Source organism: Manacus vitellinus, unplaced genomic scaffold (assembly GCF_001715985.3).
Source record: "Manacus vitellinus isolate BGI_N305 unplaced genomic scaffold, ASM171598v3 scaffold_5_pilon, whole genome shotgun sequence".
NCBI classification, from domain to species: Eukaryota; Metazoa; Chordata; class Aves; order Passeriformes; family Pipridae; genus Manacus; species Manacus vitellinus.
In genome coordinates, this window is record NW_021940682.1 from 1130797 (window position 1) to 1144760 (window position 13964).

The 13964-nt window shown below is 37.6% G+C and overlaps 1 protein-coding gene across 1 annotated transcript in view; it reads right to left on the reverse strand.

The window, feature by feature from the left end:
- SLC15A5 (solute carrier family 15 member 5) overlaps positions 1-11209 on the reverse strand; it is a 33286-nt gene extending 22077 nt beyond the window's left edge. The window contains exons 1-4 of the mRNA XM_008934777.3: positions 10840-11209; positions 8951-9173; positions 4320-4489; positions 270-490 (exon numbers count right to left, since the gene is read on the reverse strand). Of these exons, the coding sequence (XP_008933025.3) occupies positions 270-490; positions 4320-4489; positions 8951-9173; positions 10840-11209 (984 nt within the window). The remainder of the gene's footprint in view (positions 1-269; positions 491-4319; positions 4490-8950; positions 9174-10839) is intronic.
- Between the last annotated feature and the right edge of the window lie 2755 nt (positions 11210-13964).

The window sequence follows — 13964 nt, forward strand, 5'->3', positions numbered from 1 at the left end:
CTGTGTTGATAACTGCAACACAACAGCATGTGGAGCACAGGACTCCAGTACAAGATGTTTCAACCAGTAAAGGTTCAGACAAAGGAGTCACACAAGCTCCTTAATGAGTCTTGACCAAGTCAATTTTCATTATTTGATGAGACTAGAGGTTACAGCAAGGACTATTCTTAGGTAATTAAAACCACTAGAACAAACATGCCTAGAGATATAGCAGCAAACACGTGTCACAGCCCGTTTCAGCTTTCCTGTTTAAAAGTCGTGTGACCCACCTGCATAACGCACGTTCTGTACAGGATCTGGAAAGTAAACAATGGGAAGAGTCTGGTGAGGGACTTGGTGCTTTCCACCTGAATCTCACTGTACTGGCCACCGTGGTTTTCCTTGGCATGATCCAGCCAGTTTGTCACGCCCGCGCTGAGGTAGCGGTGCCGCACGCAGCGTGTTCTCAGGGCACTGCCAATCACCCCAAAAGTCGTCAGCAGGGAACTCTCTGCAAGCAGTCAGAGACAGCAGACATTGGTATGGTTTTATTCGCTGCCAACAGAAATGAGACGAGACAAAACGCTTTGGAAGGGAAGATGTAACCTGATATATTCACCTTTGTGGGTTTTTTTTGGGTGGGAGAAAGGTAATAACAGCCTGGATTTGTTTCAAAACATTCTTTTTTGGACTCGGTTCACAACCTAATTGTTGCAGAAGCAATCCTGTCAAACATCCACAGAGAAGATTGCCCTTTGCTACCAGTTATTTAACTCACCACAATTTGTTGCTGAGATTGAGCAAGTAAAGCATTAATTTCCTTTGCTTTTTCTTTCCATTTATTGCATGTTGTTCGTTTTCATTTCAAGACAGTACTGTAATATTGCATATCAGCTGAAGTCCAGCAGCACTGGGAGGGCAGTAGTGAAGTGGGAAGGAAAAGGATTTTAAGAAACAGTTGATGAGATGAGAGAATTCTCATAGATGAATTTCAAAGCCAGAAATATTATCTTAGGATTTCCAAGTAGCATGCTGGGACAGAAAAGTTTCCAATTCAGTACTTGGCATATTAAAACTTGCTCACTAGGTTCAGGAATTGCTAACTTGGTTCTCAAAGTCAGAGGAAATAGAAGTAAAATGAGGACAAAACTGTTAGCATCAGGCTTGGGAATGCAGACTAATTTACCTTTGGTAAATTGCCATCCATGCAAATAAGGGTTATGGCACTTCTCTACTTTTCTGAGTTCTGAAGCACTACAGTAAGTTGAGTATCTATAACTAAATTCTTTCCAAATATTAAGGTGAAGGAAGATTGCAGAGGGAAAATATCTCCCTACTATCTCTGATATGGAAATTATTTTCTAGAAATATCCATTAACATTTACTGGAAGCACTTGTTCTAGAGTACTAAGTAAGGGCATCTTATTAGATAAACTAACATTTAAAACTCTCTGGCTCTTTAGTATCAATTTGAGGACTGTTGGCACTATGGAATAAAGTCTGAAATAGCTTATTAAAGCCTGCAAACACAGAGAGTGGGTACAGTTTTTATTGTTCTGTATGACTGTACTAGGCAATTATTCTTACCACTCATTGTAAGTGATGTTTAAGATCTTAGATTATTTTAAGACCTAACCTGAAGACTAAAAGTAAAAAAATCTGCAGACTTCCAGAGTGACTTGACTAAGAAGCTAACCAGAAAACAAATGGGACTTAGGGCTCTTCTCAAAGCAGAGGTAGTTTTCAGAAGTAAATGAGAGATAACAGAAAACTTGGTTTCAGCTCAATTCATTGGCAGAGCTTGTAATTAAATATTTCAGATCAGAAAAATGATGATATTTTTTTTGCCCTACCCTAGAGGTTGGACGTTCAAAAAACTAAATAAGAAGCAGTTATGTGGTATTACTACTCTGCCAGGGTTTGAGCCCACTCAGATTTGATGGTGCACAGGGTAACCCATGACAAGACCAGCAGACAGTTCAACAAAGCAACAACACAACTGTGTCCTGGTTCACGTGACCCAGTCCTGAAGATGGTCATGGCCATCTCCTTTCTTTTGGAATCTGAGGTGTTGGGCAGGCTCTTCTTTCTCACTCTCACTGGGAAAAAAGACTAAAATAAACAACAAAACCTGATATTTCCCTGTCTTTCCTAATGGATCAACTGAGGCTCTCCTTTACCTAATTTCAGTCAACTACTTTGGAAACGTTATTTTGCATGAGACAAAACAGACAAGTACATTATTTAGCTGTGTTTTTCTTCATAGAATTCCAGCAGATTATAAGAGCTAGTAAACTAGGAAGATAAAGCTGCTTAAATTTGTAGTGCAGAAAGCAACTTCAATGATACATAAACCTAATTATTATCAAGAGGATTTTACCAATGATATAGTCAGAATAAGTACATCATCCCTTCTTTAAAAGAAAATAAGTAAACCCCACATAAATCCATAGTGTTGAATTCTTCAGATTACAAATCTGATCAGCTAGTAGGAAACATGTTTAAAAGCACAAATATTTATATCAGTGCACATTACGTAGCTAAACATCATACACTCCATATTTTTATTTCTAAAGTTTTCAACCTGTATAGATATTAAGTTGCAAGAAAATTATTTACTTTTTCCTTTATACTTTGCTTTCATATTCTTTTTCTTTCACTCTAAACTAATTATAAATATCTGTGCTTTTTAATTGCAATAAAAAGCCTATGTTGCACCCTAAATGGTAGACATTTTTGTCCTCCTTCACCTACCAGTCCTTAAAATTATAGCAGTGAGAAGAAATGCAAACAAAGTCCATGCTTGCTAGCTAAACAGAACTGAATGCAACATCCATTTGAAGAATTACCTTAAGATAAAAAAGGCAGTAAATATAAAAATCATTTAAGGTCACCTATAGATTTGAATTACAGTTCTGAAGAATTTCTAATTTCATCACCTCGTTGGATGATACAAAGTATATTATCTTTTATTTTCACTAAGGAAATAAAAAACTTTGCAGATATTAGTGTAGAGATTGTCATTCTGCAAAGACTTGGAAAATATGTGATCATTCTAGCAACAGCCATAGGGAAAAACACTTGATACAAAGAAAAAAAATGTTCTACTAGTTTGATTGACGGTCAAGACAGACATAATCTACAAATTTATGTTATTCCACTTAGTAGGATTAAACTAGTTAAAGGATAAATTACAGAATTAGTCCATATTTAAATGTCCAGCTCAGGACTATACTAAATGTTTTTACCTTCTCAGGTTGTAAAACTGTAGTGAGCCCCAGCCTCCCCACAACAAGGTAGTTAATTTGATGGTAGTCACTGCTTACCTCAGCTGCATATTATTATGAGGTTTTGGGGGCACTGTGGTGGGGATGCATTTCTTTGGCTCTATTTATTTAGAATAAACCTCTCTAGTGATGTCCTTGCTACAATATTACCAAACACTTAATTTATGCATTCATTCACTCACTGCTAATATATTTTTTCTTTGATTATATTTAACAGAAATACTGAAGTAATAACTTGCTTTCAGTCCCTGGGTTCTACTGAAAAAAAAGAACACGAAGGTTTGGCCATTTATGGCCCTTTTCAAGCCACCTTGGTTCCTCTTACATTTCTGTGCTTGGTCCATTGAGGGGGACCAATCTATCAAAGGATTTTGTAGAGCTCAGGTACCAACTGGTGAGGTCTCAGAAGCCTAAGAACTTCTTCTGTATGAAAATATCTGCACAGTCTGCACAGGAACTATTTAAAGCTATTCAATATTTCTAGTTACTTTCAAATGAGTGAAACCACTCGAGGCTGTGTAAGCAAGCATGTTGAACTAACAGTAAGTACCAGATGTTCTGCAAGATAAAGGCATTTTAAAATTACTTTGCCACTAGTGCATAACCCTGTTTAGCTGACTAACCACTGTGCTTGACTGCCCAGCTGTGAGTTCAGGAGAAGCAACAGAGCACACTTAGCACAGGCACAAACTCTGCTTCAACTGACCAAAACACAGGTTGAACCAAACGTGACAAAATCAGTTCCACCAGCAGTGTGGATATTGTACTTCTTCCTGCACAGGCAAATTCTTTGATGACTGCCTTGACACGTCAGAAAACATGCATAAGTTTACCACAGACCACTTCCCACTTTTACAGCCTATCCAGAATCTCCAGGTCTATTTTTACAGGGAATGGATGTTCTCTCTTTTACAAAAAGATATTTTTGTAGAGCTAAAACCCGAGGATCTCCAACCAAACAGAGCAGTGTTATGCAAAAACTCTTTTTAGATATGCAAGTTGATTTCTTCTGTGAAAATAATCTCTAGAGTTACTTCCTAAGTTGCCTCTTACCTGCTTTGGGTTTGTAAATCATTTCACCCCTCATCATGTGAATCGTGATGATAGCCATAATCCCAGACACAAATGGGATAAGAAAACCAAGGTTCCTGGCCACAGACTGCTGGATGTAAGAAATGCTGACAAAGACAACTGCTGAATTTAAGTTAACCAGCCAATAAAACCTAGTACACAGAGACAAGAGAGAGAAGAGAGGCTGAATAATATAAGGCTTCTACAGAAGATTAAAACATCAAATTAAAGGCATGGTTAAGTATGGACAGCATCAGTACCATGAACACATTGACACACCAATTAAAATAGAATTTCTCTTGAATGTCTCAGCTCCAAGAGGTGTAAGATTAAAGTAAGTGTACTAAGGCAGTAGAGCTGAACAAATTATCAAGTCTAGTACTGCAAATATTCTTGTGGGTGATGCTAATTAAATACATCAACATTTAACACTTACACATTTAATATCTGGCAGCATAAGTTTTGTGTATCATCAAATCATATGCTTCAAGCTTAAGAGAGAAATGACTTAATGCCACCATCCTTTGGTTAAAAAATATTACATGTTAGGAAATTTAAGAAATATTATAATTTGATTTATCAGTCCTTAGTTGCAAGGCTCAACTTGAACTTTTGTTGTCTTCTGAAAATATCTTAATAAGGAGGTTCCCCATCACATTTTTCTCTGACACTGTCTTTGGCGGTAGAGGTGCTTCCCAAGTAAGTGTTGGGGCCCTTCCTAATCACAGAATATATTCAAAGGAAAATCACACACTCTGGGAAGCAGATGGCATACCACTAGTGATAGCCCTACTGCAGTTTGGAACCCTCGAAAATAGCACAATAAATATTCTTTAAGGAGTTAGGAGGACAGCAAAAGATAATTCAGCAATTTTTACTTCAAATTTGACTCCGGCTTGAAGACTTAACCTTTGAAATTTTAAGTTAAGAATATAAATTTTGACTAAACTTTCAAGTTCCAGGTCAGCTCTCAAGATGTGTATCGGTCTTGTGTGGCAAGAAGCTGCAAGAGGAGATTCCTTTACCTTTGCTGGAACCTTAGCAAAATGGTTTCATTTAAAGGTGAAATATAGACTGACACATAATTAGACAGCTTAATACATACTGCTTGAGGAAACGAAGCTTTTTTTTTCTTGTTCAGTGGCACTTCTGCCTCATGTATGCTATTTGAACTTGAGTATTTATGTCTCCTAATTAATCTAGAATTATCTTCTCAATCATAATACAAAAGGCACCTTGGAATTATATTACTCCATGATGATGTAGTAGGACAGATTTTGTACATACCCATGTTGACTGCTGTTCAACTAAAGCTTTAAAAAAAATACAGTTACACACAAGTTCAGTTAGAACTTGTGTGGACTTCTTGAATGAATTCCTGATATTTTTTAAAGTTTCAGTGGCTCTTTTCCAAATGCTCTAAAGAAGTGTGCTGGAGCTACCTGAAGTCCTGATACTCTTCTTGGCTCTAAGATTGTTTGACTGGAAGCAGGAGGCATCCAAAGAAAACCCCTGAGTACAGGAGAGCACTTTTGTTCTTCACCACTGTACTGTGAGACCAAAACGTAAAGTTCCTGTCCTCTCACAAAAATGAGAAGGGAAAAAACCCCAATGGGTTCAGCAAACAAGAGGGATAAACTACCCTCAATACACAGATCAGAATTTAGGGACATGCTCATATCACACTGACAGCAGCAGATCAGAACATGGACAAACAGACAACACACCTGGCCAGTTCTCATATCACAGCTACCTGATGCTGCAATATTTGGGCTGACATTACATAAAGTGTCTCAGAGACCCCACCAGGACATAGTGGGTTTAGTTAGATACACCAAACTGAATATCATGTACAGCTTTGCAGGGAACAGCTCCTTCCTGGAGCTTCAGCACTCTGAGGTCTCCTCACAATGAGAGCCAAATGCCAACTTGAGAGGCTCATTTCAAGAATGCAGTCCAGACACAAACCTAAATGCTACTGTGACAAGCCACACAGACCCAATAATCTTCTTATAACACTTTACAGAACTGCATTCATTTTGATAATTTTAAAGAAGTAGCAACTCGTATTGAAAAGTATTATGTTTATGAAGAATTCAAAAAGTTTTTACTTATTGTAACAGTTGAGATGAAATTGCTGAATGAAACAACCTGAGATCAAGTGAAATACATGAAAACAGACCTTCTCAATTAATTTTGAAGATGCAGAAAATTTCTCGTCACCTGAAATATTATTTGCTTTTATCTCGTAAGCCTGCCTAGCTCTCACAAATTTAAGTTTTGATTTATCCAAATTCAGGCCCAGATATTCCATGCATAGACTAGAATCCAATCTATATACTTTTCTGTACTAGAGCTTTGTAGGAGGATGTCAATTTTTTCATTATCACTACAGAATTCTCTGCAGAAACAAGGTGGAGGAAAAAAATCCCAGAGAAATAGAAAAACATTTTAAAAAGTCAAAGTAAAGTGTGTTCAGGATAATGGCAGAAATTGATTTGTAATATACGGAAAGAAAAAGAATGAGGCAGGGTGGAAAATATTACTGGTTCCATGTTCTGTCTTTTTTTTTTTACAGCAAATCTGTAAGACAAGATACAACTCTGCTAACTCTCACCCCTAGTCTAGATTGCACTCTTTGCTCTCATTCCCTGCTCCCATGGAGAGAATGTATATCTCCTGATGCAAAAACAGCACTTAGAAATGCAGAAGGTCTCAGGGAAATTTAGTCCAGCAGAATCCAAGCCCTTCTTGGGGCTTAGCCCTTCTTCACTTAGCATTGGTATATTCTGTTTGTTTAGAAGGTCAGAGCCATAGTACATATTAGGGGTTAGAACAAGGCCCTGGATGTGCAAAGCAATTTTTTTGAAGGATTGAATTAGAAAACAGGCAATTACAAGGTCTTTTAACCCAATCTTTAATTCAATAATTCTGACTATTTAAAAAGAACTTGGCTAAGAACGTAGATTGAAACTTAGCAAGAGCATGCAAGCATCTCATTGCATATAATTTTAAAATTTAATCCAAAGACAAGAAACTACCAAGAGAAACCAGCTTACCAAGGAAAAGTGATTATATTCTGAGACATTTAATGAGATTAAGAGTGAACCCTCCATTTTTTAGAACTTGAGATTGCACTCCAAGAGCACCTCCTTGGGTGTCACTGCAAAAATTATTAAATTTTTTTTTTTAATTGCACATGTGCCTTTCTTGATATTTCCAGAGTTCCAAGAACTGACCCATTTGGATTCCCCCAAGGAACTTTTTATTCGCATTATATCTCCTTTGTAATCAACACTGAGAAATGTCACTTTGATTAAACACAATTCTGAATGGCTAAGACCACAGTACAATAAATTCTCCAGAGCTGTCTTTCAGAACAACTGATTGCTCTCCAGTTTTAATCCCCCAGAGCCTTATTTAATCAAAATGATGTTGCTAATTAAGGATTAAAACTCAGAATAGAGTAAAAAGGAAGGACTTTTTTTCCTCTTCTCTCCTATGGGCAGGTCAAGGAGGCAGAATCTGCTCTCAGGAACTAAACAGTCTCATCCACCTTTGGTAAAGCTACCTTATTCACTGAAGTTTGGATTTAATTCAAAACTCTTTGATATTAACATAATTGGAGGAAAAAAGAATAGCCAAGAAAGCCATCCCCAAAGGAGGAGAGATCTGATTCACTAAGATCTTCACTGATTCTTCAGCACTGCATTGTTAATATGCAAATGTGCTCAGTTTTTATTTTAATAACCATGCATGTAAAGGAGAGAAAAGGGGGCAATTCAGGGCTTTTTTTTTTTTTTTTTAACTCTGCCTTGAAGCAGGGATTTGGAGGTTCTCACTGCAACTTCCTCACTGGGCAGTTTAACCAGAAAATATAGCACTCTGTATAGGGCTACAGAAATGGTAAGGAAAGGCAAACAAATCACTACAAATTATCTCCCTGATGCACTGAGAAAGAAATAATTAATATTTAAAAAAACCTAAAAAACCACCACCCTGAATTTTAAGAACCATCTTAAGATCAATTTTTCTTAAAGAATTAAAAAAAAAACAAACACCACACCAAACCAAAACACAAATGTCAAGAGGTTTATCTGATGCCAGAACTTCCCAGCAACAGAGCTGAAACGAGGTGGCAGCTCCCTACCACTGAGCTTAGCAGTCACAGACTACAAGCAACCCCTACTTCCAGCAAACCAGCAGACTCTACTGCTGCCTCTCATGGCTAAAAATATATCATTGAATTTTGTCACTGTTAGTTAGGGAGTAATGGGAAAATATAAAGGGGTATCCATACTAAAGGCAGAAAACCAAGTGGAATATGTTGTTCCAACAGCAACTGGATGGTCAAATCTTTGAGCATTTGGGCATATTGTTGGATCCTTAATACTCTGACAGCATATTTCTGTGAGAGGTTAAAATAGACTATCACCTACTAGCAAAAGGAAAAAGTTAGGAGAAGTTTTAACTAAAACTCTTGGAAACTCCTCCAAAATCTACAAGTTTTGTGGTTAAAAACAAAGCATGAAACCCACCACCCACAGAATCTACATTTCAAGGCAATGCTCTATCATTCCCAACAGATACTTAGCCAACATTAAATTACCAACCAGTTGAAAAATGAAAGAAGTTCCTTTGGTCCACAGTCCTCAAGGTTGTATGCACTTAGTGGGCAAACTATAGCTCTTATGCCTCCTATTCCCAGGCTGGCTGTGAGTAGTGCAAAGTAGAACACTATTTTCTGCTCCCTTTTGGGTAGTGTATGAAGAACATGTCGCCTGTCGATGTAAATGTCTTCAAAGGGGAATGACACGACAGGTAATAGAGCTGTGCCTGGAACAGAAAGAAAATTGTCGTTTGGAATTAATTAGAATCAGACAAATCAGAGACATATTTTTTTAAAGCAGATGGAAAAAAATCAGAGATGCACAACAGAAAAGTGCAAAGAGGGACAGTCATAATCCTGTAGAGAGGCAGAACCTTTCTGGATTTTGCTATAAAAAGTAAGGCAAAACCGCTATGGGCCTCCAAGAAACTAAACTTTCTCTGAAATGCTTGTAAGGATTCAGGTTCTTCTGTCAGCTGAACCACCAATTAACCAAAAAAAGCCCCAGACACCCCACTGTGGAGTGCAGTCTTTTTTACTATAAACCCCAGAATTGTAATAGGAATCAAAATTTAACAAATAAATTCTCAAAAATTTTGTGGAAATTTCTTTTTTTTTTTTTTCTGTTGCACCTTCATGGAAAACACATCATTTTCAGAAACTTTACCCATAGAAGCACTGCCATAAATTGCATTTGCCACCTCTAGTCTGTAAAGCAAGTCTTTCCAACTTAATCAGCTACAGATTTTTCAAGTTGTAATTGGACTCTAAACTTAAAATATATTAATGCCTCAACAACACAAACATTAGCCACTACTAAGACTGTGACTGCTCATCAGACTCTAATGCATCAGGAATGTTTAATTATCTATCTCCAACAAAAAAATGTTCTGTCTAAAATAATATCTAAATACCTCAAATTCTATTTGTGTCATTGGTCTTCTACTTTAAGATATGCACTGCAAAGACAAGTGGTAGAAGGACATTTAAACCAGAATCCCATTGGAGAAACAGTGGGACACAAAACAATCATTTTTGCAGACTGCTTACATAATGGGTTTGTAATCAGCTCAAGAACATTTCAGGAGTGGCTCTGATTTTTTACTTGCTTTGTTGCAGGTCTAAATTACAACGTGGATGGCTGTTGTAGAAATCAGACTTGCTTATGCTCAGTAACTGGTTCAAGTAAGAAGTATTTCTATCAACTTGGTTTAAGTTGACAGAGTAACCACCCTCTGTGAGAGACACTAATTGCTACAGAACAGTCACACTTAATTTGAACAGTGCTTTTATATAAAAGATCTCAAAAATGAGACACAGGGAAGGTGCTCATTAGCACAGGAATGTGCTAACAGAAAGCAGGCCCTGGGTGCAGGTATTTGGATACACTCTCTGTACTTGAGGCAAAGTTTGTTTATGCTGGTATGTGCTTAAATACTTTTCCTCTTGTCCAAACACAACAATCACATACAATCTTACTACCAACAGCTGGGAAACAGTTTCCACACTCTCTCTCTCTGACTAAAGCCTTGCATTGGTGTCAAACAGTGCAAACCAATAAAAACTTTAGATGTTTGTCAAAGGGACCAATTTTAAGAGTTGAGCATCCATGTTCTGAATAGCTAACCCACCTTAGAGGAGTCAGGTTTGTGCACCAACTACACACAAGGTACACACACAAATGTCCCTTAGTCTTGCTCAAAGCACTGCCTCACAAAACCACAAAGGTAAAAATACTGCAGTGCATTTTGTAGAGGAGGAACTAAGTAATTATCTGTTAGAGAAGGTGGCCACAAGGCTGGAGGAAATGGTTAGATTTCAAACACAACGCTCGGGAACGCATTTCCGCAAGAGAACTGGTAAAACACGGAATATTCCCGGGGTGTCACCTACCTAGGAAGTGTAGAAACATGCAGATGCACACAAGCTTGATCCTGCCCACGAGGCACTCTGCAATCCAGCCCACCAGCACCGGTGTGAGCATGGAGGTGCCCACGAAGCACATGTTGGCCATGGCTGCCTGGTAGTTGCGGTAGCCGAGTTTGACGGTGCAGAAGTGGATCATGTTGCACACGATGCCAAAGAACGTGAACCTCTCACACAGCTCCACCAGCAGCACACAAATTGCCTCTCGGAGCTTCTTCTCAGGCTGAGGCAGTTTTCCATCCTGGTTGCTTCTCCCAGCTAGGGGACTTTGCTCCTGGTCAGCCATGTGGTTCAAAAATCCCTTCCCCTGCACATCTCTTCTGTCTGCATCGGGCATGCTTGTCTTTTTTTTTTTTTTGAGTATGACTGAGCAGAGCAGCTTAAGTTGCAGGTACACTTCTGTGCTCCTCCACTGCAATTAGCAAACTGGTAAGACTCTTGCTTTGAATTCCACACTTCTCTACTACAATTTCTTAGGGCACCTGTCACTTTTGAGATATTACATATGGGATCAAAGAGTATAAAAAGAAAAACAAAGCCAAAACAAAATAATCAAAGAACTATATGAACATTTCAGCTTCTGAATTTAGAAACACTCAGGAAGTTAATTAGTTTATTTAATTAGTCCATTTGGGGGTGAACAAGATTTTTTTCCCCAGAATTATATTACCTATTAAATTATGTGAATCCAATACTGCATGTGCAACTCTATCTGTATGTTAAAGATAAAGGTTTAAATACACATGAAAGCTAACAATTTCAGCAGAATACAGACAACAGATCAAGAAAATAATTTGGTTAAAATAATTCAATACTTTAGCTAGGCAACTAGTGAAAAACTGCAAGTAGATAAAGAGAGGGATTTTTTTTTTAAGGTAAACACTATCCAATCATTATGATACTTCTTGTTAGTTTTGGTTGAAATTCAGATAAAGTTAATTATAAAAATAAGTAATGCTTCTACATTTAAGTTAGAAAAGCAAATTTTTAAAGAAAGTAAGTTGAATTTATTAGCTAAAGAAAAAAAGCAATCTAGAAGCAACCTAAACCACAACTCTAGGCAGATATAGCACTGTGGCTACAATGCATCAAAAGGGGCAGGGGCACAGGTGATGTGTTCTCTCATATCAAACAAAAGCAATTACAACCTTGAGAGGAAATTAGGAAGAGCCAAACTTACAGTGCTTTGCAATGCTCCTGTTACTTTATCCACAGAGAAGTTTTCTGATTTCCCAGATCAGTTTCTTCATTTTGTGGAACTCATTAAGATCACTAATAACTGTTCAAAAAATACTTCTAATTACACATGAGAAGCATTCCTCATTTATTTGGTACAAATGTAAATGCATACACATGTTGCAAGGCAGTGGTAAATCAGGTCAGCTTCCCTAAACAGAGCTCTCAATGTCTCTGATAGCATTTTTTTGGCTCTGCTGTTTGTTTCCATCTGTCCTTATAACTGCTCAAATTTTACCTCTTCAGATCTATTTAGAGTATGAGAACTACTCCATCACAAAACAGAAGCACAATAGTATATAACCAGTATGGGTAAAGATAGATTTCAAAATCACCTGAAATAAAAAAAGGCAGCTGTGATTCAAACACACAACCTAGAAACACTGAAGCTGAAATCTAACTAGTAGTAATAGACTGTTCCCTAAAACAATTCTGAAAAAAATATTTTTTTAATCTAGTACAATTCTAAAGCAAGAACTCGGGTAGCAAAGAACTTATAGTTTTCAGAGATGTACAGTTGGGGATGAAAACAGCTGTGATTTGTAGCATGCCAAGAACTATTCCTGTCTTCTAATCCATGACAGCTCAAATGATCCTCATTTGGACAAACCAACCTGAGGAATCCAAAGTAGAAATCACTTATAACTCAGCTCAGTTTCTCAATCAAAGCCTAAAGAAGCCAATCTCAAGTCAAAACAGGACAGACAAAAGTAATTTAACTCAGAGGTGCATATACCTCCTGTTGCATGAAGCTACTCTCATCTAACTGTTCAGGAAGAATTTTTTTTTTAAGGACATACAACTGAATTTTAGCATCAGTTAGAAAGCATAATGATAAATACACTCCTGCTCCCATAGAAATTTCAATGTAAAATAATTGGCCTTCCTTTAGAGTGCAAAGTTTACCTGTTCTCATAGGTGATAGCAAGTCACAGTGAACTATATCATGGTAACTACTACAGAGAGCAGGGCTACTAGCTGGGATGGCTGTTTCTTAGTCCTCATGTGGCTTCATTTACCCTAATTTTGGGTTACAAGGTGGGGAAAAGCAGTAATTGGCTGAGCCTTATAAATGCCACAGAGAGGAGGAGGTGGGTGATTCTCATTGTTACCTTGAATTGCCTTTTCATGTGACTAATACAGGTGTGGTGGTGATGATAGCCACAGATCAGTACCTGAATCACCGTGCTCAGAAAATACACAACTTCATACAACAAGGTGATATTTATGGATTTATTTTTTGAATCACTTTTGCAGCAGTTATAGGTGGTAAATCTATTTACTTGACGTGATTTTAGGTGAATTCTGGTTGAATCAGCTGGCATTCACTTGGCTTATTCTTACACAGAGTAATAGGACTGCATAATGCCTGATGAAAAAGTCTATTATTTACATTGACATATGTAGAGCTTTATACATACTGAAGCTCCTAGAAACCAGATGCACAAAATAACTGCTATTTCAAAATCCAGCCCTTCTGGCAGTACCTCTGTCTGCCAGTAAGGACTTTGTACATTTTTTTAAAACAAATCTTCTTCAGAGGATGGCTCTGAAAATGTGACAGTCAAATCTTGGAGAGAGGTTTATAAAAGTACTTTTTCCCGTGTGACAGTGTCAGCTCATTAGAGGTCTGGCCATTAATAAAAGACTTGGTGCCCTACCACCCAAGGCAAAAGATTACTTCTTGTCATGCTAGAACCTATAAGTTAGCACTAGGTTAATTTTTTGAGTTGGACAGGTTAGAACTGAAATTTTTTTACTAATTTCCTCTGACAAGAAGAAAGGGTTTTTATTGTAGGGGTAGTTTATTGAAATTGAGGGGCAGAACTTCAGTGCCCAGAACTGTTTATGTTCTA